Genomic DNA, 23987 nt, shown 5'->3' with positions numbered 1-23987 from the left:
CCGCTCAAAACAGCTGAGCTGATCTCTGTCATCTGGAATTCTAGGCTGGGAATTGGAAATACCAACAGGGTAATTCCTATGCCAATGCAGCTCCTTTTGTGCTAATGCTGCTTTAAACACGAGCCCTTGGAATGTCTGTGGGGCAGAGCTCCATGGCTAGCACTGGACCATGGAGTAACACAGGTGAACTGCTGTGTGACACCACAAAACTCTTCCAATCACCCTGATTTCCTGCCCTTTCCAGGATTTCTCCAATAGCTGCAAAGGTGCTCATGCCATGTCTCTTTCCAGGGAGAAATGAGCAAGACAAGTCATGAGGGTTCCCTTGGTCCATGGGAGAATTGTTCTGGTGAGTATTCACATGTGGATGTAATGCTTCATGCAGAGCTGGAAGCTGGAACTCCAGCAGGTTTTGGTGCAGTGTTCCCACTCATCTGCTGCCAGCTGGGAAGGGAAATGGAGTCAGACATACCAACTACTACCTGTTACCCAGCTGTGGCTGCCCCATCCCTGGAAGTGTCCCAGGCCAGGTTGGACAGTGCTTAGAGCAATCTGGGATAGTGGAAAATGTCTCTGCCCCTGGCTGGGGTTGGAATGGGATGAGCTTTAAGGTCCCTTCCAAGCCACGCCCTTCCATGGTTCTACTGTCACCACCCCATCAGATCCTAGTCTGGAAGTGTGACACTTGGGAACAATCACACACTCCAGGTGTTTTAAGCTTGGCCCCCAAAATAAACTGCTGTCAAAAAAGGAAGGCCAGGAATTCCAAATTGTTCCCTACCCCTATTTTTTTTTGGTAGCTTTCCTGTTGCCCCCTGCTCACCTCCACCACAGGGCTTGGAGCACTAGGAGCAGGGTCTCTGGAAGCCACAGGTCAGTGGCAAAGTCAGATGAACAATCCTGAACTGGTTTTCAGGGGATGCATCCCCAGCCTGTGGGGACTCCAAAGCTGTTCCTTCCACTTGGGACAGCCAGGGAAAACATCCCCACCATGGATTTCTGACAGGAAAAACCTCACAGATCCAGGATACTTGGCTCCTCCCAAATCCAGCTACCACTCTAAGGAACAAAAAAGGGGACAGACCACCTCAGGGTGCACACCACTATTTTTAACAATAACACCAAAACCAGGGACAATTCACACTCACCTTTTCTCCTGGGCACAGCTCTCCAGAGCCTCACACTCCATGCCTTCCATGCCTGCTCCTTTTCCAAGACGTTTGGGGCCAGTTCAGGGCAGGCAGTGGCCACCACAGCCCTGGCAGTGCTGCTGGGTGATCCCAGCCCCTCTCTGAGGGCTGTAGCTGCACATGTCCCTGCTCAGGGATGTGCCACTGCCACCAACTGTGGTGACACACCACAGAGGCTTCCAAACCACAGGCAGGCTCAGGCTGTGTTTGTTTAAAATCAGCCTCCTAGAGAAGAAAAGCTGTCCTTACCTCAGGATTTGCCAGGAAAAGGAGCTGTGAGATCTGCAGGTAAATACAACACAGCTGTGCCCTCAGCTGCAGGGAGGGCTCTGTTCCAAACCCCCACAGCAAAAAGCCAGAAGGATATCAGGGCACTGCAGCAGGGCTCTCAGGATTGGGATTGGACACTCTATGGCAAAGCTCTGGCCTGGGTTTGAAGCCTCTGGAGTGCGAGAGGCAGCAGAGCCAGAGTCACAGCCAGCCCCAGCTCCAGACTGGCACAGTCATTGCCAAGTGCTGGGAATTCAGTGCTTGGCTGCTCAACTGGCCCCTGAGGTCAGAGAGGAGATCCCACAAGCAGGTTTTGGTACAACAGTGCTGATTTCTGGCAACCTGAACACAAAACTTTCCACCACAGCCAAGGGGCAGCTCTGGGCCAGCAGGGAGGCACAGTGAGTGTGCAGTGACCAGCCAGCCCCAAATACAAAGGACATAAAAGCCCCCTCAAGCTCCAAAGGACCACCAGAACCAGCAGCTGCAGAGACCAAGGTGAGCTGCAGTGCTAAGGCAGAGTAACATTTCTGTCCTTTGTTGTCCAAACTCTTGTTTAATGAACCACAGGACCATTAAGATGCAGGAAGTTTACAGATCTGCCCTCCTGGAATGGGAATTTTGGAGCTGCTCAAGCACTTTCATTATTCCAGTGCATTCCAGTTCCTCACTCACATGCTGCAGTCACCCTTCATATAAAAATCTTCACACAAACACTTGAACACTGCTCTTCCCACAATACAAACACTTGAAAGATGCCTCTCAGGATTTTTCTTCCCTCCAAAATAGTCTCTTGCTTTAGAGGAGAACAGGGCTTTTTAAGTACAGACCCAGCACTTGTTCATTCAAGTTCATTGATTGATTGGCTTTTAAGTCATTTCTTCCTCTTCTGCTTTAGATCTTTAGTTTTCTTAAATTTCTTCTGTTTGGGTCCTCGTGCTGTTTCGAATTTTCTTTTCTTCTCACTGGAAAACAGGAACAAAACATCTGTTAAAAACACACTGGCTTGCCATCCAGCAGGGAAATCTTTGTTGTAATATAGGAGTGAGGGAGAAAATTTAAACTTGGTGCTAGAAAAAGCACAAAGAAGAGCCTGACTTAGATTTTATAGTGTCCTGACATTCTCTAACCCAGAAGATCTTGATTTTTAGCTCTTGTCTTTTAGCTCTTGTGTTTGCTTTTCAAAACTTTATCTGTCCTAAATGAGGTATCTGGATTTTAGAGTACCTAGAAGAGAAACTACTGATTGTTTTAAAACATTCAATTTTGTCCCTGCACTGGATTTGGATTCAAGTAAACACAACAGGAATTCCAAGCTCTGATCTTTTTAAGCAGCTGCTAAGAGTCTCTCCTTCCTGGAAGGCTTTTGGAAACTTACAGCTCCTAGCATTCATGGAAAAAAACCATGGAAGGGTGGAACAGAGATCACATAATTACTTGAGCTGTCAGGCACTCCAGGAAGGGGAAATAAGTGAGCAGGGAAGTCTCACCTATAAATCCCCAAGGAAAAAAATGGGAAAATTACATGCTGGGCATGGCAGAAGAAAGAAGATGGATGAGAATTAAGGAATTGTAGAAATACAGACATTTTCCAGGCTCAAGCTCACTTTTGAAAGAATTCTTTCCTGAATTTGCATTTTCTCCGCTGGCACCTCCAGGTGCTCCCACTCAGTGTTAGATCCCAAAGCAAATTGGGCAGCCAGGTGGAATGAGTGACCCAAGGGAGGAACAGTCCCAGCTTCTGTGTGGGATCAGGATCAGATCATCAGCAATAGAATTAAACAAGTTAATGAAGAGAGGACCATCCTTAGAGCAACACAAACACTGGGTAGTGGAGCTCACAGCCTCTCACACCCCAATTCCTTCAGGAAAACTGAGGATCTAGCCAGGACCCTGAGTTCACTTTTAACCCTTAGGCTTCACTCTTGGAAAACATTTAACAAAGCCAGCAGGAAGAGGAGAGATCTCTGGAATATTTCAAGTTCCTTTACCTTTTCAGGCTGACGACGGAAGCGTTCTGTCCTGCCTTGCTCAGCACCTCGTTCCACTCCTCATCATCCCCCCTGATAATGTACCTGAGTGGGAAAGGGGAAGGAAAGTCAGGTCCCATTGTTAGCACAGAGGAAAACAACATAAAAATAAGGTGTTTCTCCTGTCAGGGACACACTACTCTGCAAACAAAGCCACTGTGCAGCACCCAAGCAAATGGGATTTGGGAAACACACACCAAGTCAGGCTGGAAAAGCTGGCATGGGACAGCTTTCCTAAATCAGTCTGGGGAAAAGTGAAGAGCTGCAGCTTGCTTTTAAAAAGAGAAATTATGACAAAAATTGCTACTCAAATAAGCTCATGTCCTTTGGGCCTTGTCTGGGTGTTCAAGCACCCTGGAAATTACACCCAGATTTAAAGAGGCAAAGCAGTTGTGTAGCAGAATGGAGTGACTGCTCTCAATCTCAAGTTCTTGGAGGTTTGGAATAGATAAGGCTTTGTCCACAAAGCAGAACAATGTTGGACAAAGCCCCACAAGTTTGCTACAACCTGCATTGAAAAGTATTCAAAATAGATTTTTGTGTCTCTCTCCTCATGGAGAACAAAAATCTGTTTCTGGCTGAGGATAAAAAAAACAGGAAACAGAGTCCAAAATGACAAAAAGGTATGCAGCACTATCAATGCTATAAAATAGAATTAATTTGAAAACATTCTGGTTGTATTATTTTCCTTATGTGACTGACTTACAAGTCACTTCAAATCACATCCATTCTTGTCCTTTCTCCAAACCTCAAAGAAGGTTATAATTCCTTTTGCTAGATTTACCAGAGACCAATTTAGAGCCAAGCCAGACAACCTCCCTGGGACATCAGCACAGTGAGCAGTGTTTGTAAGACAAAAAGTGGGAGGGGAGAGGGAAGAGAGAGAATCAGTGGCATCTGTAACTCCTGTTGGTCCAGAAAGAAGTCTGCTTAAGACACTTAAATAAAAGCTCTGGTTTTAAGTAAAAGTCTGATTAAGACACTTTAGTAAAGCTCTGGTTGCTTGCCCTTTTTGTGCTGATTTGGGTTTTTTATGCTTTACCCACTGCTGACAATACACACTGGTTCTCATTTACTGATGGGTTACTGCACCTACAGCCTTGTGCACAAATCCCAGCAAGAGCCAGCATTCCACCCAGGAAAAAACTGGATTTGAGACCCAGGCAGATGAATTCTTACTGTGTAAGGTCCATCTCCTTCAGCTTCATCACCTCCTGCTTGTGCTTTTCTTGGAATTCCTTTGCAGCCTCCTCCTGCAACAGGACAGCACAAGATGCTTTAGGTCGTGAGGGCAACAATGACTTTGTAATGAGAGAAAAATACCTTTTCCCCACAAATACATCCCCTAAACCAAATACCAGCTGGTCCTGAAAAGCTTCTCTCTTTTATTTAATTTCATTTTTATGTTATTTGTACATACAAACTTGTAATTTTCTGTGAAAACCCCACACTGCAGCTTAAAGCACAACTCCAGCTGCACATAATGCAAACCTGTCAGGTTTTAACCCCCTTGCAGTGCCAGATGTGGTGTGGAACCCTTTCCATCCAGGAAAATTTAATGTTTCTGCCCTCAGGTGAACTCCCTTGAAGTGTTTACATATGAACCAGGAATAAAGTTTGTAATTACCAAATCATCATTTAAAGATTTCAGTGTTGGCTCCATCACAACATCCTTTGTTGCTGCCATCTGCTCCTCCACAGCTTTTTCCTGGACTGTGTTGAAGAGCTGAAAATGAAACAAGCCAGCACATGTAAGACTTGGTTTTTAAAACACCATTTATCACCTCTACAATGAACTCCTAAACCAGGAGCTTTGTTATCCTAAACCTTAGAGAGAAAGAAAACCAGGAACCAGATCCAAAACTTTAAAACTATTTCAGTGGATTTCAAGTCTACCTCTAGATAACACTGGGAAATAATTTTATTTTTTTCCAAGGAAAGCAGAGATGTCACCAATGCTCTGAACAATGGCTCAGGCAACAAGGATTGTCAGCTCAGCATTCTGGTCAGGGCACTTCAACATGGAAAACCATAAGATAAGCACTCTTATCTGGGAAATCACTACACAGAATCATTAAGTGGTTTGGGTTGGACAGGACCTTAAAGACCACTGAGTTCCAAACTTCCAACCATGGGCATTTAAATCACTGCCACACATTTTCCAGCTGGGATTTTCCCCACTTGCCAAGAAGTTTATGGTCAGTAAGTGGGGATGTGTTAAGGATGCCCAGCTCTGACCCAGCTCTCTCTAAGTGTGGTATTTTGTGTTAATTTTGGAATCATGGTCCCACATGGCCAAGGCTTGTCCTGAGCTCCCACCTGCACCACTTTGCGGACGATCCTGTTGAAGAGCCCCATCAATTGACTGCTGGGCAGCTCCAGCTCCTTTTCCAGCTGGTCCAGAGATTTATGCTGCAGGCCAATCCCTAGGAAAAGGGCCTGAGGAAGAGACAGGGATTTCAGCACAGAGCAAAGAGAGACACACATCCCCAGCTCACTTCCCAGATCCACCCTGCCCACACACACCGACTGTGCAGCAGAGAGGGAGATGTCTCCCATCTGGCTGAGGAAGAACATCCTGGCAATGGTGGGCACCATGTCCATGATGAGGTGGTAGTCCACCATGTTGCGGGAGTACATCTCCAGCCTCTTCAGGTCGTAGGGGATGAAGGCTGACTCCAGCTCAGCACGGCTGAGGGCTGGTGGGAGCAGAGAAACACAGCAAGGTTTGCAATGTTCTACAAGCACCCAGGAGCTCAGTGTTTAGCAGGAATTCAGGTATTTAGTGATGCTGGCAACGGGGGCTATTTACAGACACGAACAAGACACAGCTGCTGCTGAAAGCACCTCGAGCTTTTTCAGCATCGGTCTCATTACATTGTTATGACAAAGGGAAGATGCCAGCAGCTCACATTCCAGGCAGCAGACCAGAAAACCTAATGTTACAACTTACTTTATAAGCTTCTTGACCAATCACATAAAGGAAAAGCACATTGACAGTAGTTCTATCCAATCACCATAAGCACACATACCTTTGGTTAAAACAATGCTTGCTTATTTTGAATACAATACTTACTTGTAAGCCTTAAAACACAACACACAGAGCTCCATTATTAAGCTTTAACCTTCCTAATATCTTGCTAGATATACTTTCTGTAGCTTAGAAAGCTATTCAGACAAGCATTAATATACAGGCCATTGTTCTATTTGCCCTTGCTTTTCTACAGTTTAAATACTTTTTCTGCTGACCTATCTCATGGCTGCTGCTTTAGCTCAACTCACAGTTCTGCTCTATCTGAGGCCTGCATCTTGCAGCCTTCCCAAAACCCTCTGATTTTGTGGATTCCCACAATTCCCCCTCTCTGTTCACCTAAAAACAAACCTTCATAATCGTGTCATTTATTCCTTGTGTTTCGTAGCCTTACTATAATATTTCTGCTTATTACCTGCTTAAAGCATGTTCTTGCTGGCACTAAGCACTGCTATATTACAACACAGCAATTTAATGCTGTGAAAGTCCAGTCAGTGGAAAGGGCATAAATTACGCCTGACAATAGTTACAAGTCATTGCTCGAAGAGCTCTTGTCAATTCCAGGGTCTTAATTCAAAACTTTTGCTGTAAAAGAGGTTTGTTCCCTTGCTGCAGCAGGAAAACCCTCTAGCCAGACACTAAAACTCCACAAGACACAAGTACCAAGTTCTCCCCAGAGGATTCTCCTCTTAAACATCTTGAGGAAACAGCAAATTGAGGTGCCAGGCTCCAGCCATGCTCTGCCATGCACTTACAGCTGTCCCAGTCAGGGTACTCACGTGCTTGGGGCTGCTGTTTGATATTTTTGTTCTGTAGAATATTCAGTGCCAAGGAGGGAGAGAAGGTGCTGAACTGGTAGGAAAGCAGGGAAAGGAAGCGCCTCCTAAAATCTACAGGGCAAGAGGACAAAATAAATTAGCCCAGTAGACCTCTAGAATAATAAACAGCCCAGAGGGTCCTTCAGAGTCAGCAGGATCAGAGTTACCTTTCCAGAAGGCAGTGAGCCAGTGTTCCTGCTCAGAGTCCTCTTCATTGAGCATCTTCAGCATGATGCAGGAATGCTCCCCTGTCAGGTCATTCTGATAAATAAGATACAGTTCTGTGATTCTGTGGTGGATTTCCCATCACCCCCATGAACCTTTTGCACTCTGCTCAGCTGAGGAAGGGAAATACCTTCTAAATCAACAACAACAGATGCATCAACTGCTACCGACCACCTCCACTTAATGGAAAACCTATGAACTTCTAGAATTTGGTAAATCTCAGCTATTTTACCAATAACCATATTAATAGCCCTCAACAGCTCTAAATTTTTATGTGCAAACTACTTGGAGGCCCACATTCACAACCCTAAAACTCTGCTCCTTAACTATAGGCTCAAAGAACAAAAATGAACATAAACCAAGCCTTAAAAGCAGCCTCAGCAAACCCTTCTTCCCCAAACCCCTTCTCACAGAATCTGCTGGAATGCATGCCCAGGGATTTTAGCAGGGCTGGACTTTCACTCAGGAACAGTGTGGTACTTACAGGGGTCTGCCTCAGATAAACTGGCACAAATCCAGCACGCTTCCAAAACCTGGGAAAAAGAGGGAACACACTGAGAATTATGGAGCTACATAAGTAATAAATTGTGGTTAAATGCAATTTATCTGCTGTACAAGGACAGCTGGTGAGGAGCAAGCAACACTCCAACCAACACAGTAAATGAGCGTTCTGTCAGAAAGCAGGAACAGCACCCACCTGAATGAGGGTTCAGCTCAGGGAAGTGAAAAATTATGACTGTAATGTCAAAAAATGCACAAACTTTCAAGGTGATGTGAAAGGCATTTACATCAGTCAGGTAAAAACCACCAGCTCTGAAGTGAGCAGCACCTCACATTTCTACAGGTCACAGAGATGAGAATTTAACCACTCCCTACCTATCACAGGCTGTTCTTACTTCTACACCCTGAAAAAACTGGGCATTTAAAGCTCATTATCTGTTTAAGAAGAGCAAGATGTAACTGGGAAATAGAATCATGTCCTACTTGAGCAATCTGGGTGTCAGGCCATAAGACACTCCGAGATAGTCCAGGTGCTCAGCTTGTCTCTCACTCAGTTTGAGCAGCAAAGGAGGCAAATCTTTCCGGGGTGTCACAACCTCTTCTAATAAACCAACAGTCTGGAAAAGAAAGTGGGAATGGGTTAGCAGCAATCCCCACAGAAAGCTGCAAATTAAAGCTCTTCTTCTCTATGAAAATCAAAGCTGAGTATTTCCTCCCTAGAGAGTGGAGACTTACAAGGGAAATTATGCAGCTTAGCATGACAGAAAAAAAAAATACCATACCTCACTGCTCACAGTTGTGATTTCTTTTGGCTTTTGAACTGTTTCTTCTTCCAAACATGGGAATTTGCCTTCATAGTACATCTGCAGCAAAGTCAGAGCTCTGCTGCCATAGCCCATCTGTGAAGAAGCAACAGCACACTGTAAGCAAAACCAGGTCTCTGATTTTTAACGTCCTTCCCTTAAAACCCATTAACAATCAGCAGTTCAGACATCACTCAGTCACTGCAAAATGCTTTTTTTGGCCACATGGCAGCTCCAGGGAGAAGGACAGTACAGAAGAAATCAGCATCAGCCCTGGTAGTTCAGGGCTGTGTGGTAATTCTTGGGGTTTAACTCTGGCACTCAGAAAATGCCGAACACTCGGTAAGATCACAGCAAATATCCCTGGATTGCGTACAGTGGCTGGGGATGCTCTGGGAGCATGGATTTGGTGTCCTGAGCTTAAAATGCTTAGAACTGGAGGAGCTGCAGTGTTTGCCCTGTTCTGAGCTCTGCCTGCAGAGCCATTTCCATTTCCCTGGCCCCAGGTACTTTACCCCCTGGTAATCCGGGTGAACCGCGATGCGAACCACGCGCCCGCCGGAGAGGCCCCCAAAGTCCGGATCCTGGAACTGCACAGGGACAAAGAGCCCATTAAAGGACACAGCTGGGCACTCTGGAGACAAGAAATACATTAAATACACCCTGGGTGCCAGTGCACAGCCAAATCACCCACCTGCTCTGAAATGGTCCAGGGAATCAGATCACCAGAGGCTTTCTTCCCCCTGGAGAGGCTGTTCATGATGGACTGGCGGGAGATCTCTCCCTCCATGCACACCTGCCAGGAAAGACACAAAACCATGAACACACAGAATGCTTCCTCCTGCTCAACTAGACCAGGATCAAAACTGACACTCAGAGTCATTCTCTTACCTGAACAACAGCCAGGACTTCTGGTAAGGAATTCTGGGTGGGTGGAACAGGAGGCAAAAGGCAAAAGAGATGATGGGCAGGGGCATCAGAGAGCATCTGGAGGTCATTGGGGGAGTTCTGCAGGGTGAAGACATCAGAAAGATCATAATCTGTCCAGAGAATTACAGAGTCCCTTCCAACTACCCTGAGCTGGAAGGGATGCATCAGGATTGAGTCCAGCTCCTGGCCCTGCACAGGACAACCCCAAAAAGGGCACAAATGTGCCTGAGAGTGTTACCAAATGGTTATTCCATGAGGAGAGCTTCAAAATCCAGCTGATTTCTAAACAATCCCTCTATCTTCCAAATTTAGAGCTATTAAGAAATTTGGAACTCATACAATATTGAGGGATGGAGGAGCTCCCAGGCCAGGTCATGGCTGTCACATCCCCAGACAGCATCTGTTCTCCTCAAGGGAAACCCTGTGCTCTAATATGTATGAACCTGAACTTCATATTTTCATACAGCTCCTTACCTCCTAAGTACCAAATCTCAATCTTTTTTTAAGCCTCAGATTTTTAGAACTCAGTAGCTCAGTGCTTCTGGACTTCCCCAGATTTACAGATTAACCCTGGTCTTGAAACCTTGAGAGGAATTATTCCTCTTTTCAGCCTCATAACAGTGCTGCTCTTGGTGAACTTGAGGCCACCAGAACATAGTAAAGAGAACTGCAAATGAGGTTCAGCACTGATAAAATCCTGACAGGCTTGGACGCTCATTTAGAATTTTAGTCTCCACATTTTTTCAAGGCAAAAATATTCCAGACTATCTGGAAATCCAGTGTGTACAGCCAGGACTGAGGTAGAGATCTCAGAGAAAGAAGAACACAGCTCTGTACACAACAAGAAGCAACAGAAGCTGTTGAGAAATGTCAATCAAGCTGTCATAACAAGCACCTCTGTCCCCAGAAAATTCCACACTGAAACTGGGAATGAAACTGGATGGAAGAAGCCCAAGCCATACCTTGTAGTGTGAAGCCACATAGAGGGCCATCAGCCTCTGCAAGAAAACTTCTGATGCTCTGTGGTAACAGAAGAGTGTGTCTCTATTTACATAGTATCTAAATACAGGGATTAAAGAAAGAAAACTCCTTGGGAACCAGGAAAAAGCTTCCTGTTGGTTTATTTTCAATATCTGGGCTTGCCTTCTTAGACTCCACCAGCTTAATCTACAAGAATAAATAATGTTGGGCAGTCTTTGCAGCTTTCACACCCTTCACCTGTAAAGATAAACCTTTTGTAATTCCAACAAGGGCATCACCTCATGCAACCCTTCCTTGAGGTTGTCCCTGCAGCAAAACTGGGCTTTGGTGATGTCCTGGCAGCACCCACCACCAGTGCCAGGGGTGAGGTCTTGGGGAAAAGACCATGTGCTGAGCTTATCCCAGCCGTGAGCCAGGCTGAGAACCTTTCAGTGAGGATACAGGTCACAGGTGTCTGGCAGGGGGCAGCCAGAGATGATCCTGGTGATGTTGAGACAGTCCAAGCACAGGAGATCATTCAGCCACTTCTCCACGGGGTCCCCAGGGGCGTACCTGATGGACTCGTGCAGGGACACCTCGTGCAACGTGCGAGCTGCAGGGGTAAAAAAGGACACTCAGGGCTGGACAAGCACCCCACAGGATCCCTGTGCCCTGAAGGGCTCCCAGATCAGAGAACTGTCAGGTGCTGATTTTTCACCTCTAAAAAGCCTTCCATCTGAAACTTGTGAGGGAAAACCAGCAGAGTTCTGCCATTTCCCCACACAACCCCTTCCCACAGCTGCAAGGCACATGGATGGGTGGGACAGCTACAGATCAGGCTGACAGCAGCCCCAGGACACACACAGGTTGTGTGGGACACACAGGGCAGAGGTGCTGTTGTTGGGAAGGATGAAAGTTTGACAAAAAAAGTCTCACAGATATGTGTGCTTAGCAGAAAGATTTTTAAATGTAGAGTCTGATGAAGGAATAGAGATGTAAGTAAGTTTTGATATAGAAGAAAAGAATTGCTGAGCCAAACTTGCTGGCTAACCAAGGAGGCAAAAGGTGTGTTAGTTAGAAGGGGGTTTTATTGCTTACAGCAAAGGACAAACCCACCTCAAACAAGAAGATGTTTTTACCAAGCAGAAAGATAGCACAGGCAAACAAGTCAGCAAAGTTGCAAATAGAAAAAAAGTCTCAGAATTTCCCACTGCAAGAAAACTGAATAATAACTCCTAGTTTAAACTGTAATGTACTAACTTTTAGTAATTGGAGAACAGTAACATGAATATTATAGTACTTATGATAGGCTATAGATAAAAGTTAAGGTATAGATTGGTTCTACTGTATTAAGATGCTCAGCAAAGAAAAGTATGTAATGCAATGGAACCTAAACCAAAGGGGCTCCAGGCCTGCCTGCAGCTGGAGCTGAGAACTGTAGGCACAGGCTCTTTCACCCACCACCCTGGACTGCTGGAACATCCTGGATGGAATAAACTGCATTTTAGAGAGCCACCTGGAGTCCCACATCCCTCATTCAGGCTCTGACATGTTGTACCTGAGGTGAGCTTGGCAGTGGCTGTGGATTTGTTCTCTGCTGTCAGGGTCACCTGGCTCTGGGCGCTCTGCTGGCGGAGCTGCTGGATGAGCTTCAGGGACAGCGACCGCCCGGTGCCCTCGTACCTGGGAACCAGGACACAGGGAGCTGAAACACCAACCACAGCAACCACAGCAGCCACAGGAACCAGGCAGCTCTGGGGAGCCCCAGCAGAGTGGCTGCTCCAGCCTCACCCATTGATGGTGGAAGCCATGAACACCAGGTAAGGGCCCAGCAGGTTCTTCACCAGGGGCAGGGGAATGGCAGCAGCTTCGTCGATCACCACGAGCTCGGCCTGGCCCAGCTTCACAGAATCAGCAGGGTGGATGTACTGCAAAGGAGGGGACACTGTCACTGCCAGCAGGGAAACACCAGGGTCCTCAAAGCTGGGGCCCAGGAAAGCTCTTTGCTGTCCCTGCTCTCCTCAAACACCAAGCCAGAGACTGAGATGTGGAAAAGCAGAAAGTCAGGAGAAAGGTTAGGCTGCCCTAACAAGGACTGGCTCATACATCTTGTTTGGCACAACTCCACAGGAATTCATCTGCAGAGGTGAGGAAAATAAAGGAAATCTAATCACTAAAACCTCTTCCTGCAGTGCTCCTGATGCCTTGAGAAGGCTGACTAGAACAGAGGCAAGAAGGAGTTAAAGAATAAAGTAGGGATTTACTAAAAGGCCTCAATGGATCCACCCTGGCAATACAAGAGCCCAGCCAGGGCTACACCCAAGATGAACCAAAATGGTCACAAAATGGACAACTGGCCATGAGGTTTCTCACTTTTATAAGTTCTGGTCCATTAGCATATTGGAATTAATTGTCCAACCACAGCTTCAGGTTATGAAGTCCCATCCTCCCAGATACACTCTTCAGTTCCCTGTTGTTTATGGTTTTTGGGCCTGAGGCTGAAACAGCTGTCCTTGGTCCTCAGACTGGAAAAGGAATTGTTTTGTCTGCCTGCTCTGTGAAGAGACCTTACTAACATTTAATATGAAGCTCAGAGTTACACACTAAAGCAGCACAGAATCTGAAAAATATGAAAGCTAAAACTTAAGGCATGACTCCTTTCACCTTCCTTTGCTTTTGTATTGGGAGAAACCCATGAGGGAGCTCTGTAATCTACAAGTTATTTTCTGAAAGAGAGAGGGTATTTTGAGGAAGTCACTCCCTGAAGATCTGCCTTCCAGCAAAACCCACCAGGGCAGCTCCACATCACACAGAATGAACATGCTTAAAATCAAAACAACTTCAACACTGGCAAAAACCATAGCCAGGAACAAACCTGGAAAGGTAAGAATGCCAATTACCTGGATGGTCTGCCTGTGCTCCTTGAACACATTCACTCTGACCACTGCCTTGTTGAACTCTGGATTTAAGGACTGAACAATCTCATAGTCCAAATGCTCCTGGAAAACAACATTTTTAAACAATATAAGAAGCCAAGATGTAAGAAAAACATAATTTACCATCATCATCATCAAAACAAATTCAGACACTTATTTCACATTCTAATCAAAAATTGTTATAAAAGCTTAAAAGGCCTGAGAACTGGGAAATTATTTATTGATGTTAAAATCTGTTTCACAAAGAAACTGGTTCACCCTGCTTAAAGACAGAGAAAGAAACACAACTCTACCATGATTCCTTTTCTTGCAGAACATTGTAAAAAAGGCTGGTAGCAAACATATGTAGCCAAAAGCACTGATGAGGTGTAAAACTTCCTAGCAGGAATGCTTTGAAAATATTGTAAAATAGTCTGCTCCCCTCACCTGATACTGCAGTGCATCAAAGCCTTTAAATATGAACTCAAAGAGAGTGTGAAGGTTGTCAGGGCTGGGAGATGTGACAAAGATATTGGAGTAACTGCAGAGAAAACAAACAAAACAAGAGCTGAATGCTTTTTTGAACAAATATTACCACATAAGTACTAAAAAGGTTAGGTTTTTAACAGGAGGGGTTGACTTTACCTAATAACCAAAACACAGCAGATTCCTATGGACAATAATCTTGATTTATGTGTTGATTATTTTGAGTTTTAAGAAAAATTTGACCAAAAGACACAATTTTGTCAAGATATAATCTTGTATCAAAAGATGTAAGATTAAAAATTAGGGATTTAAGATTGGATATTACTAATATATTCCAATCTTGCCACCTTGGTTGTGTTTTGGGTTTTTTTTTTTAACTCAGGGATGCAGATAAGGCCTGGGGGATTGGAGGGGGGGATCACTCACCCAAAAGCCACAGCTCCAGCAATGGCCAGCCCCAAAGCAGCAGATTTCCCTCGTCCCCTGGCTGCTGTTAATGCCACAGTGCTCCTCAGGGTCTTCTCAGAAATGGCTTCAATGAATTTTAGAACTGCTTTTGCCTGAGGATTAGAAAACCCCCAGAAAAGAGAGTTTGAGTTTCTTTCACCCTGAGTCCTGCTCTAGCCAGAGAAGCTCAGCTCTGCCAGCACACCTGATGCCTTGTGAAGGCTGGCCTAGAACTGGACAGAGTTAAAGAATAAAGTAGGGATTTATCAGAAGGCCTCAATGGATCCACCTTGGGCAGCACAAGAGCCCAGCCAGGGTTGCACCCAAGATGAACCAAAATGGTCACAAAATGGACAACCAGTCACAGAATCTCTCACTTTTATAAGTTCTGGTCCATTTGCATATTGGAGTTAATTGTCCAATTACACCTTTAGCTTATGAAGTCCCATCCTTGTTTATCTCTTTTCATTCTGACACTGTTTATGATCTTGGGCCTGAAATTTGGATAATTTATCCTTGGTCTACCTACCTTGTTTTGTCTCCCTACTCTGTGAAGAGAGCTTACTATCCCCTACTATGAAGCTCAGAACTACAGACTAAAGCAGCACAAAATCTGAAAAATATAAACCTGAGGCATCACACCAACCTGATCCAGGGTTTTGCAGCCATCCACCAGCACTCCCACAGGCTGTGTGTCCTGCAGGCTCTCCTTCAGCTCCCTCAGCTCCAAGTCCTGGGGCCCCAGGCTCTCCTCCTGCAGGCACACAACAGGATGAGCCAAGGGTATTTCAGCACAATCCTACCTTTGTGGTGTCTTCTGGAAAAGTTACCACAAGAAAAATGTATTCCTCAAAACCATGAGAATTTATATGGACAGACATGTATTTAACACTTAAATTTCAGGCATCTTCAGGAGAATGGTCACAAAGAGGTTCCCCAGTCCTGACTTCCCCAGGCTTGGAAGGGAAAACAGGGAAGAATTTTGCAGCACATAGTAATTACAGAATGGCATTGATAGAAAAAACAGATTAAAGAAGAGTGCTCTGAATAATTTAATTCATTTTTTAGTCTTTGGACATTCATGATCTTTGTTACACTTCTCACATGCAGTGTCCAGGCAGGGGGAAAAACTACTGCAGCACCAATACCAAAATAATATCAAGACCTTCAGAGCCAAATAATAAACTTGGACACAAACACAACCAGTTTTAGATGGGAATGACAGCTGATTTTCCTGCTTGTCACTTAAATTCCAAAGGCACCAGCCTCTGCAACCAACAGATAAGCATTTGTGCTGCTGTCAGTGTTGTTCCTAACAATAAAAAAAGGTTGTTTTATTTGTTTATTTTTCAATCAGTGCCTTATTAGAATGTTTTTACCAGCTCTGACAGAAGCTGAGAAGCTGTGTTGGTTATTTCTTAGGCCACACAGCACAATTTAAATGCTTCAAGATTTCTGTTTAAAACTGGTTCCACTTTACTGCAGTCTACAAGTGGAAATGATAAAAGGATACACTTCATACAGTGCAAATGTGTCTGGATTATCCTCAGGGAATTCTTTCTGGAATGTGACATGTGTAACTCAGAAATTGAAACAACTGCCACAGCTTCCAGCTGTGTCCTGAGCTTGCAATATATACTTATTTCCAAAGTGCTCTCCCACTCTCCAAATGCCAAAAAAGTATTTTTATTGGTCCATCAGCTTGAAATCCCTCCATGCAACCACAATCAAGCTCCACCTCACTGGGCTGAGCAGTACAGGAAATTTAATAAATATGGGCAAGCACAAAATGTGACAGGGAAAAAAAAAAAAAAAAAAAGCAGAATATAGAAAAAACAGCTCCCCAAGCTTCACCCACATAATTTTTGCAGAACGTTCTGCTTCCTCTCTGCAATGTCATCCTTTGATATAAATCAGGGTGAAATAAAAAAAAACATTCCCTGTTTTTAAATCTTTAACACCCTGTGGCCAACTCAGAGGGATTTGTGTCAGGGCAGAGGGCTGGGATCACTCACTGACCGGGGACTGGGGGGGCACAGGAGTGATGTTGGCAGCGTGGCTGGAGATGGGCAGGATGTTCAGCTGGTCATCAATCACCAGGCAGGTCTTGCACGAGGCCAGGGACAGAATGAACCTGGGCAGGCAGAGAAAACTCAGTAAAATCAGCAGCAGCACTCCCTGGTGGTTCAGCTGAACTCTCGTCTAAACACAGAGAATTCACAGCTCCCCACAGCTGAGTATTCACAGCTCCCCACAGCTGAGCTGCAAGTCCAGCTTCCAGAAAAAGGCCTGTTCCAAGGCAGACCTGTGGGATGTTTTCCCATCAGGAACAGCCAGTGCTGCTCCTGGTGCTTTCCTTGGGCTGCCAGCCCAGCTCCTCTGCACTCTGAGCCACTCACCTCTCATTGAACCTCCCCACCACATCCTGGTGCGCCTCGGTCCTGTACCGGGAGTGAACGTCCTGAAGGAAAAAGGGAAGAAAACAGAAAGAAAATGTGACAGTGACATTTACAGGATTGTGACCCCTTCTTTCCCATTCTTATCCCTCCATTTCCATCCACAGCACATCCCAGACAGGATCCTGACTTTGTGGTGAAACACCCACATCTGCAGCATTTCAGAAATGCCTGAGTGTAACAAATCCCATCCCATCTCCTCCCACTCCTGATGAAGGAGCAGGAAGGATGATGGAAGGAGGATAACAGCCCACAACAGAATCAATAAACACCCACCCAGCATCACCTCAATGCAGCTGCTGGCAGAGAACAGACCCTCTGTGCTGCACATACCATGGTCATTGTATAGAGCTGCTTCAGGGAGTTCATGGTTCTCAGCAGGATCACCACAATTCCACCACCTTCCACTGTCTCCACAGTTCTGGCCAGCAGGTTTGGAGTCAAGGCTTCAAAATCCTGGGCAGGAAAAAGAACTTCAGAGCTGCCCAGAGTCCAGCAGGGCAGCTGGCTCCTACTGAAAGGCACAGAGAGCCTGAAACCTTTATTCCTCACAGTTTAATTCCCACTGAAATTTGCACCAAGCAATGCCCTGTTCCAACTCCTACCAACGAGGCCACCTCACCCTCACACCACTCGTGAGGGAAAAGCAAGACCACCAAAACTGAAGTGACAGAAGCCACAAACCCCATTCCTGCAACGTTTCAAGTGATTCTTGTAGAGCCCTTTAGGCAGCCAAGGCCCTCCTGACCTGCAGGACACACATTCCAAAGGTGTTCCCCAGGATCTTGTGGGTCTCGTTGTAGTAGCAGTAGCGGATGTTTGTGGCTGCAATGAACAGCTCAAAGGGATCATCATCCTTGATGTTCAGAGTCCCACTCTTAATCTTCTTCTGGAGCTGCCTCATCCTCTTCTTCCTGTGGCTGGAGGGGAAAAGAACATACAAGAGTTTTCTTGGGGAAGGGTTTGAGGGAAGTGTGCTCAGGCTGAGCCTGGAAGTCAGAGCTCAGTCCTAAATATGACTGAGGTGAAACAGCTAAGGAACCTCAGTTTTGAGGTTAAAAAAGGTTAAAAAGGGAGTTTGGCCCAGGGTAGCAGAGTCAGTGTTAGAGCTAAAGGAGAAAAACCAGAGGTAGTTTCTGCCAGTGCCAGCTCTGCTATGGAAGCCACATTTCACTCCTGGAAGAGCAGATTTCCCCCAGCTGCTCCAGGAACAGCCCTGGCTTCCCCTCCCTCCCTCCCTCCCTCCCTCAGCCTGCAGCCCTGGATCCTGCTGCTCCCTGCCCAGGATGCAGGGCTCTCTCACCTGCTGAAGCCCAGCTCCTTCTTGTAGCACCAGAGCACCGAGGGCCTGGCCTTCACCGTGGCCTTGGACAGCATGTGGTGGAGGATGACGACCTGCCAGGGCACAGAGCACTCACAAACAGCTCTCAGGGAGCATCACAAAGCAAAGTGTTCTTCTAAACTTGGTTTTACAGCTGCATTTCCACCTTGGAGAACAGAGGGGCCCCTTGGCTGTGCCTGTGCCTGCTCCAGGGCTGCAGGACACTGGGTTTTACCTCCTGTGTCCTCAACTCCCTTCTCTGCCAGAACCAACACTGATAATTCCAGGCTAAACACACTTTTGTCTCTTATGGATAACCCATTCTTATGGATTTTCCACAGAGGGCTTCAGTGAACACAATCAGATGTCAGAACTCATCAGTAAATAATGTCATAATGCCAACATTCCTCTACTGCCACCTGAATAACTCATTCTTTTCCAAGTTCAATTTTTTTTTTTTTATAATTAGCTGACTTTATTTGCCCACAGACTGGAGATAAATGAATTATCAGTTACACAGCAATTAGAACAGAAGAGCAGCAGGAGCAGGGCAGGGATTGCTCCCCTCTGCTCAGCACAGGGCAGGGCAAAATCCTGGGCTCAGTTTTGGGTCCCTCACTGCAAGAAAGACACTGAGGGGCTGGAGCATGTCCAGGGAAAGGAATGGAGCTGGGGAAGGGGCTGGAGCACCAGGAATGGCTGAGGGAGCGGGGAAAGGGCTCAGCCTGGGACCTTATTGCTCAGGAGAAGGCTCAGGGAGGACCTTATTGCTCTCTACAGATCCCTGATGGGAAGGGGCAGCCAGGTCGGGCTCTGCTCCCAGGAACAAGGGACAAGAGGAGAGGAAACGGCCTCAGGCTGTGCCAGGGGAGGTTTAGGTTGGTGTTAAGGCAAAATTTCTTCCCTGAGTGGGCTGCCAAGTCCCCATCCCTGCAGGGATTAAAAGCCACGCAGATGTGGCACTTGGGGACGTGGGTTAGGGGCTGCCTTGGCCTTGCTGGACTCAGCGGTCTGGGAGGGCTTTCCCACCCTGAACAACTCTGTGATTTTGTGAATGGACTTGTCCTAAACCACCCTGGGTTTGCCGAGCTGTTCTTCCCCTCCCCACTTGAAAAACACAAGGCTAGAGTCCCCGAAGAAAAACGAGTTTAGCACTGAATTTCCTCCACACAACTTCAGCAGGTTCATCTGCGAGACAACTCCAAGCCCACCCCGAGAGAGAGAAACCATCACAGGGCAGAACCTCCAGCTAGCCCCAAAGTTCAACAGTTAAAAAACAACTTAAAAAACCAAACCAAGCCCACACACCGCAGCTTGTCCTGAGCTTCATTTGCCGTTCAGGAGGTTCCCAGCCGGGAGATGCCTCAGGGGGGTCTCACACACCATTTCCAGCCCTGTCCCTGTGAGTTCCCTCCCCTCAGGCCCCGCTGCTCTGCCTGGGGCTGCCAGGGTTCCATTCCCGCTGGAGAGAGCGGAGCAGGGCCCGAGGAGCCGCGGCGGCTCCGGCACGGCCGTACCTGGTCCTTGCCGCGGTCTCCCACCACCACGAACAGGCTCCGCTGCCGCTCCGCCACGCCGTTCTCGATGAGGACGCGGATGCGGTTGTCCACCTTGCGGCGCTGCATGGCTGCGGCTCCCGGAGCTCCCCTGGAGCTCTCCCGGCTCTCTCGGCTCCCTCTCCCCGCTCTCCCGGCTCTCTCTCCCCGCTCTCCCGCGGCCCCTCCCCGCTCCCGCTCCCCCCGCACCACGTGGGAGCCGCCTGGGCCCGGCCGCGAGCGCCGCGCGGTGCGGGAGGACCCCGGGGCTGCCCGCGCCGGCCGCCTGCGCGACCCAGGTGTATTTCTAAATACACATTTCTGTAAAATCGCACATAAAACACACACACATATATACACTGCTCTGTGTGTCGAGGTCTCAAGTAGAGTAACTGAAAGTAGCTTTCCACATGGGAAAGGATTTCTGTGCCCAGCCGGCTCCCAACATCCCTGCGAGACACAGAGCGGCCCTATTGCCCACAGCTTCCCTCCTCCTTTTTCCTTTCCTTTCAATTTCCTTTTCTTTTGCCTTTCCTTGAAATTCCCTTCCCTTTCTATTTTTTTAACGATTTATTCTAAACAAATCCTGCCTTTGACCCCTCCAGGCGTGGGGGCACAAAGAGCAGATTTTATAAATTTAAAAATTTTGATTTTATAAAGATAATTCCATTTCCACACCTGCCAACTCTGAGTCTGGGTGGCCTTTCCTCCAGGGGGAGAGATGACAATACCAATTATATATATATATACATATATATACGTATGTATATATTTAAATATAAATATAAATCTATTTATAACACATAACATATAATATATAATAGCTATAATATTTCTATTTATATATTATGTTTATAATATTTATACTTATAAATATATGTTATATATATATATATATATATATATATATATATATATATATTAAATGGCATTTGGAGGCAGTCTCCTAGGGAAACAAGAGTGCACAGAGCAAACAGAACACATCCAGTAAAGAACAGATCTTTAGGATTCATTGTTTCAGGACACTCAGCCACCCCCAGGGAATATCAATATCAGGAATCCTGCTCCTCAGGAAGAGGAGGGAGCTGCTAACATTTAACTCTGCTTCTCAATAAATCCACCAGAGCTGTTGGAAAGTTTTCCCTACAAAATCCCAAGCTGCACAGCCATGGAGCAGCAACAAGAAAGTGATTTATCAACCTGAGCTGAAATTCCAGTGAGGTTTCAGAAACATGGAATTTTATTCTCAAGCTGTTCTAACCTTTCAATACCAAAGTTGAGCCCAGCTATTTGCATAGATAGATTTATTCTTAGCTTTTAATACTGCCTTTTTTTTTAACTTGAACATTCAAACAATGAAGTATTTAAAACCAGGTGACAGCGTAGGAAAAATGTGTTTAATACCACTGGATGTATTTGGGGTTGTTTCAAAATATAACAAAAATATGATAAAAATACTGAATTAATAATCATAAAGGCTGTAGAACAGTTTTCTTTTAGGTGAACCCAGTCAAACCCAGTCACTGAGACAAAACCACCAATGCAACAGAAGTGTAGCAAGACAATCCCTTTAGGTATGAAATATTTGTTAAAAGGGAAGGACATAAAACATTTAAATAGATTTATTTGTCAAGTGTTTACATAAGCCATGGACCAATTTGTTTCCAACGCTGAGTTTAAGAACTGCAAAGACAAATATAGAGGTATGTTTAAGGCCATCAGAAAATTTAAACCTGACAACAAAATAAAAATTCTCAACACTTATTTTGTGTACTAGAAGCATTACTAAATTCATTCTAAAATCCAAGAGCTTCAAAAGAGGAAGTACATTTTCATTTCTTAAAAGTCTAACAGATATTTCCTAAAATTTAGCTTGAGACCAAAATTCCAGGTGTCCTCTTGATCCTTCCTTGGGTAGAAATGGGCCAGCAGGGTTGGAACTGAGCCAGTGACACCCTTCTGACTCTTCTAGGAGTATTAAAAAGAGAGGGGAAGAGAATCTTTCTTTTAATAAAACTGCAGCAAGAGCAAAGAAAGTTAAATTCAGAACCAAATGCCAAGTTAGGCTCTAGTTTTCCTTATGCAGATATCCTACATGCTAGTCTAAGTGGCTTTTAGGAAGTGGATTTTGGAAATAGATTTCTTTCCCTCCCTTAAGGCTGGAACCAGAGAGTCACAAATTTTAATACCATTCTATTCAAAAAGCCTCTGAAAGTGGTTCACAGAATAGCACCTCTGCCCTTAGATAAACAGTCTAGAAAAGGAAGTTTCTCATCACACTCTCCACATCACACCAAAAATTCACATTGAAGGACTTTCCTCACCTCCCTCCCTCTGCAAAAACTATTGGGCAACAGGAAAACGTTGCAGTTTAAGCAATTAGCCCTCTCCAGGACTGAGAGTGTGCTGGCAAAAAGAAGGGAATGTTCCCAAAGCTCCCTTCTTTTTGTCAAAGTCAAAAGCTCCTTCCCTGAATTGTGCCACTGCCTCCATGACAGCCAAGATCAGTCCAGACCAATGGAGGGCTCAGATGCACTTTAACAAATTCTCTCATTTCAGGAAAAACACCATTAGAAGGGAGCTTTCAGCAAACTCCAGACAATAATCACAAATATATTTAAGGCCAGATTTAAATAAGGAAATTGTCCTCTGAGTTCAACAGGAGAGTTTTGTTGTCTGGGCTCATTTCCTCCTTGCTCTCCAGATGTTTTGGTCCATCAGTGAGGGGCACTGCACCTTCCCAGCACATCCCTGCAAGTTCCCGGCTGCCAGCTGAAGTGAAGGGAAACCTTTTAGTCCCATCCATGCTCAGTGCAGATGGAAAACTGGAGAAACAGGTGCTCAGGTTTTAGGAACTAAACCAGCCTCCTTCACACACTGACAAACCTCAGCTGCAGCTCAAGCATCCTGTCAATACTTCGCAATAAACTTCACCCAAGAACAGTTTCACATCAGCAAGAGGGATGGTCTGGATTTCCCAGGATGTGACTGCAGCCTCATGAACCGGGTGAGGGGAATATCAAGATTCTTCCAACCAACTGGTTGCGTGTCTTGCTCTGCAGGACCACAAAGATTTTGCCCTATTTATTCTAAATAATATGAATTTTAAGAACTTTTTCAGTACAATTTATCATCTTTGCAGTATTTATCTGCAGTTAGAGACTCTTCACTAACTTCTCTCTACTCAAATGTCATTTAGGATAAAGGGAAGCTCAATCCTTTCTCCAAAGACCTGGAACACAACCAATCTTCCTAAAAACTTAAGGTTGGTGGGACATTTTGAGAAGACATATTTTTAAGGACACGAGGTTCTCTGAGAGTTAAGTCCCAGCAGGATACATTGCCTGGTGAAGTAACAAAAGCCAACAATCCTCTTCCAACTACTCTGCCTGATGATTCAGAGATTGCTGCATACAACAGACAGGATCTGGGGAAGAAAACAGGGGTTAAGGTACGTTTAGAACTCTCTCCACAGCAAAATCCCTAAGCTGCACTGGTGAACTGTTCTTAGAAAACAGCCTGTACACAGCAGAAACACAGGAGTAAAATTCATGAGCAGGCTGGCCTCAGGTACACAACAGCTCATGATTTCTGGGTCAGCTTTCAATAAGGAGGATGTCTAGGAAAGATCAAAGTTTCTCAGACACAGTAACAATACATACAAAGATCTGAAATACTTCAGATTTAAAAATCACTTGCTCAGAAACCCTTGAATTGCAGCCAAGAGGAAGCACGAGGCTGAAGGCAGAAGTTTGGTTTTGAACAGGCTCAGACCCAGCCCTGTCCCAGCCCCCGGATCACACCTGAGCTGCCCATGAACAAACAGCTCATCCCTGCATCCAGAAGGGGCTCAGCACCAGAGCCAGCCCCAAGCTACCACAGCTTTGTTTCAACATCAAATTCTGGCAAGAGTCTTTGCTCTAAACAGGACCTTTTCCAAAAGACACCTACCTAGGAGTGCTTGGGATCTGGAGGGAGCTCAGACCAGAGCCAAGCCATGGAGTAAAAACTGAGAGGTGCCCTGAGAGGAGCAGCGAGGGTTCTGGGTGCACAGGGTCACTCCAGCTGA

At 45.7% G+C, this 23987-nt stretch overlaps 1 protein-coding gene across 1 annotated transcript; it reads right to left on the bottom strand.

The window, feature by feature from the left end:
- Nucleotides 1-1987: 1987 nt before the first annotated feature.
- NAT10 (N-acetyltransferase 10) lies at nucleotides 1988-20066 on the bottom strand. Its single transcript, XM_059474098.1, has 28 exons — nucleotides 19901-20066; nucleotides 18366-18457; nucleotides 17811-17982; nucleotides 17396-17518; nucleotides 17006-17067; nucleotides 16626-16740; nucleotides 15253-15360; nucleotides 14586-14719; nucleotides 14121-14214; nucleotides 13659-13757; nucleotides 12550-12686; nucleotides 12317-12441; nucleotides 11221-11371; nucleotides 10761-10857; nucleotides 9760-9876; nucleotides 9563-9664; nucleotides 9384-9458; nucleotides 8848-8964; nucleotides 8549-8682; nucleotides 8049-8097; nucleotides 7507-7600; nucleotides 7301-7411; nucleotides 6017-6189; nucleotides 5810-5929; nucleotides 5118-5216; nucleotides 4670-4743; nucleotides 3452-3535; nucleotides 1988-2425 (listed from the first exon to the last, which is right to left on the bottom strand). Exons 1-28 carry the CDS (start codon nucleotides 20006-20008, stop codon nucleotides 2335-2337), a joined length of 3057 nt encoding a protein of 1018 aa, XP_059330081.1. The 5' UTR covers nucleotides 20009-20066; the 3' UTR covers nucleotides 1988-2334.
- Between the last annotated feature and the right edge of the window lie 3921 nt (nucleotides 20067-23987).

This window comes from Ammospiza nelsoni, chromosome 6 (assembly GCF_027579445.1).
Source record: "Ammospiza nelsoni isolate bAmmNel1 chromosome 6, bAmmNel1.pri, whole genome shotgun sequence".
Taxonomy (NCBI): Eukaryota; Metazoa; Chordata; class Aves; order Passeriformes; family Passerellidae; genus Ammospiza; species Ammospiza nelsoni.
The sequence above is the reverse complement of the archived record's forward strand: the minus strand, read 5'-3'. Positions and strand labels throughout refer to the sequence as shown.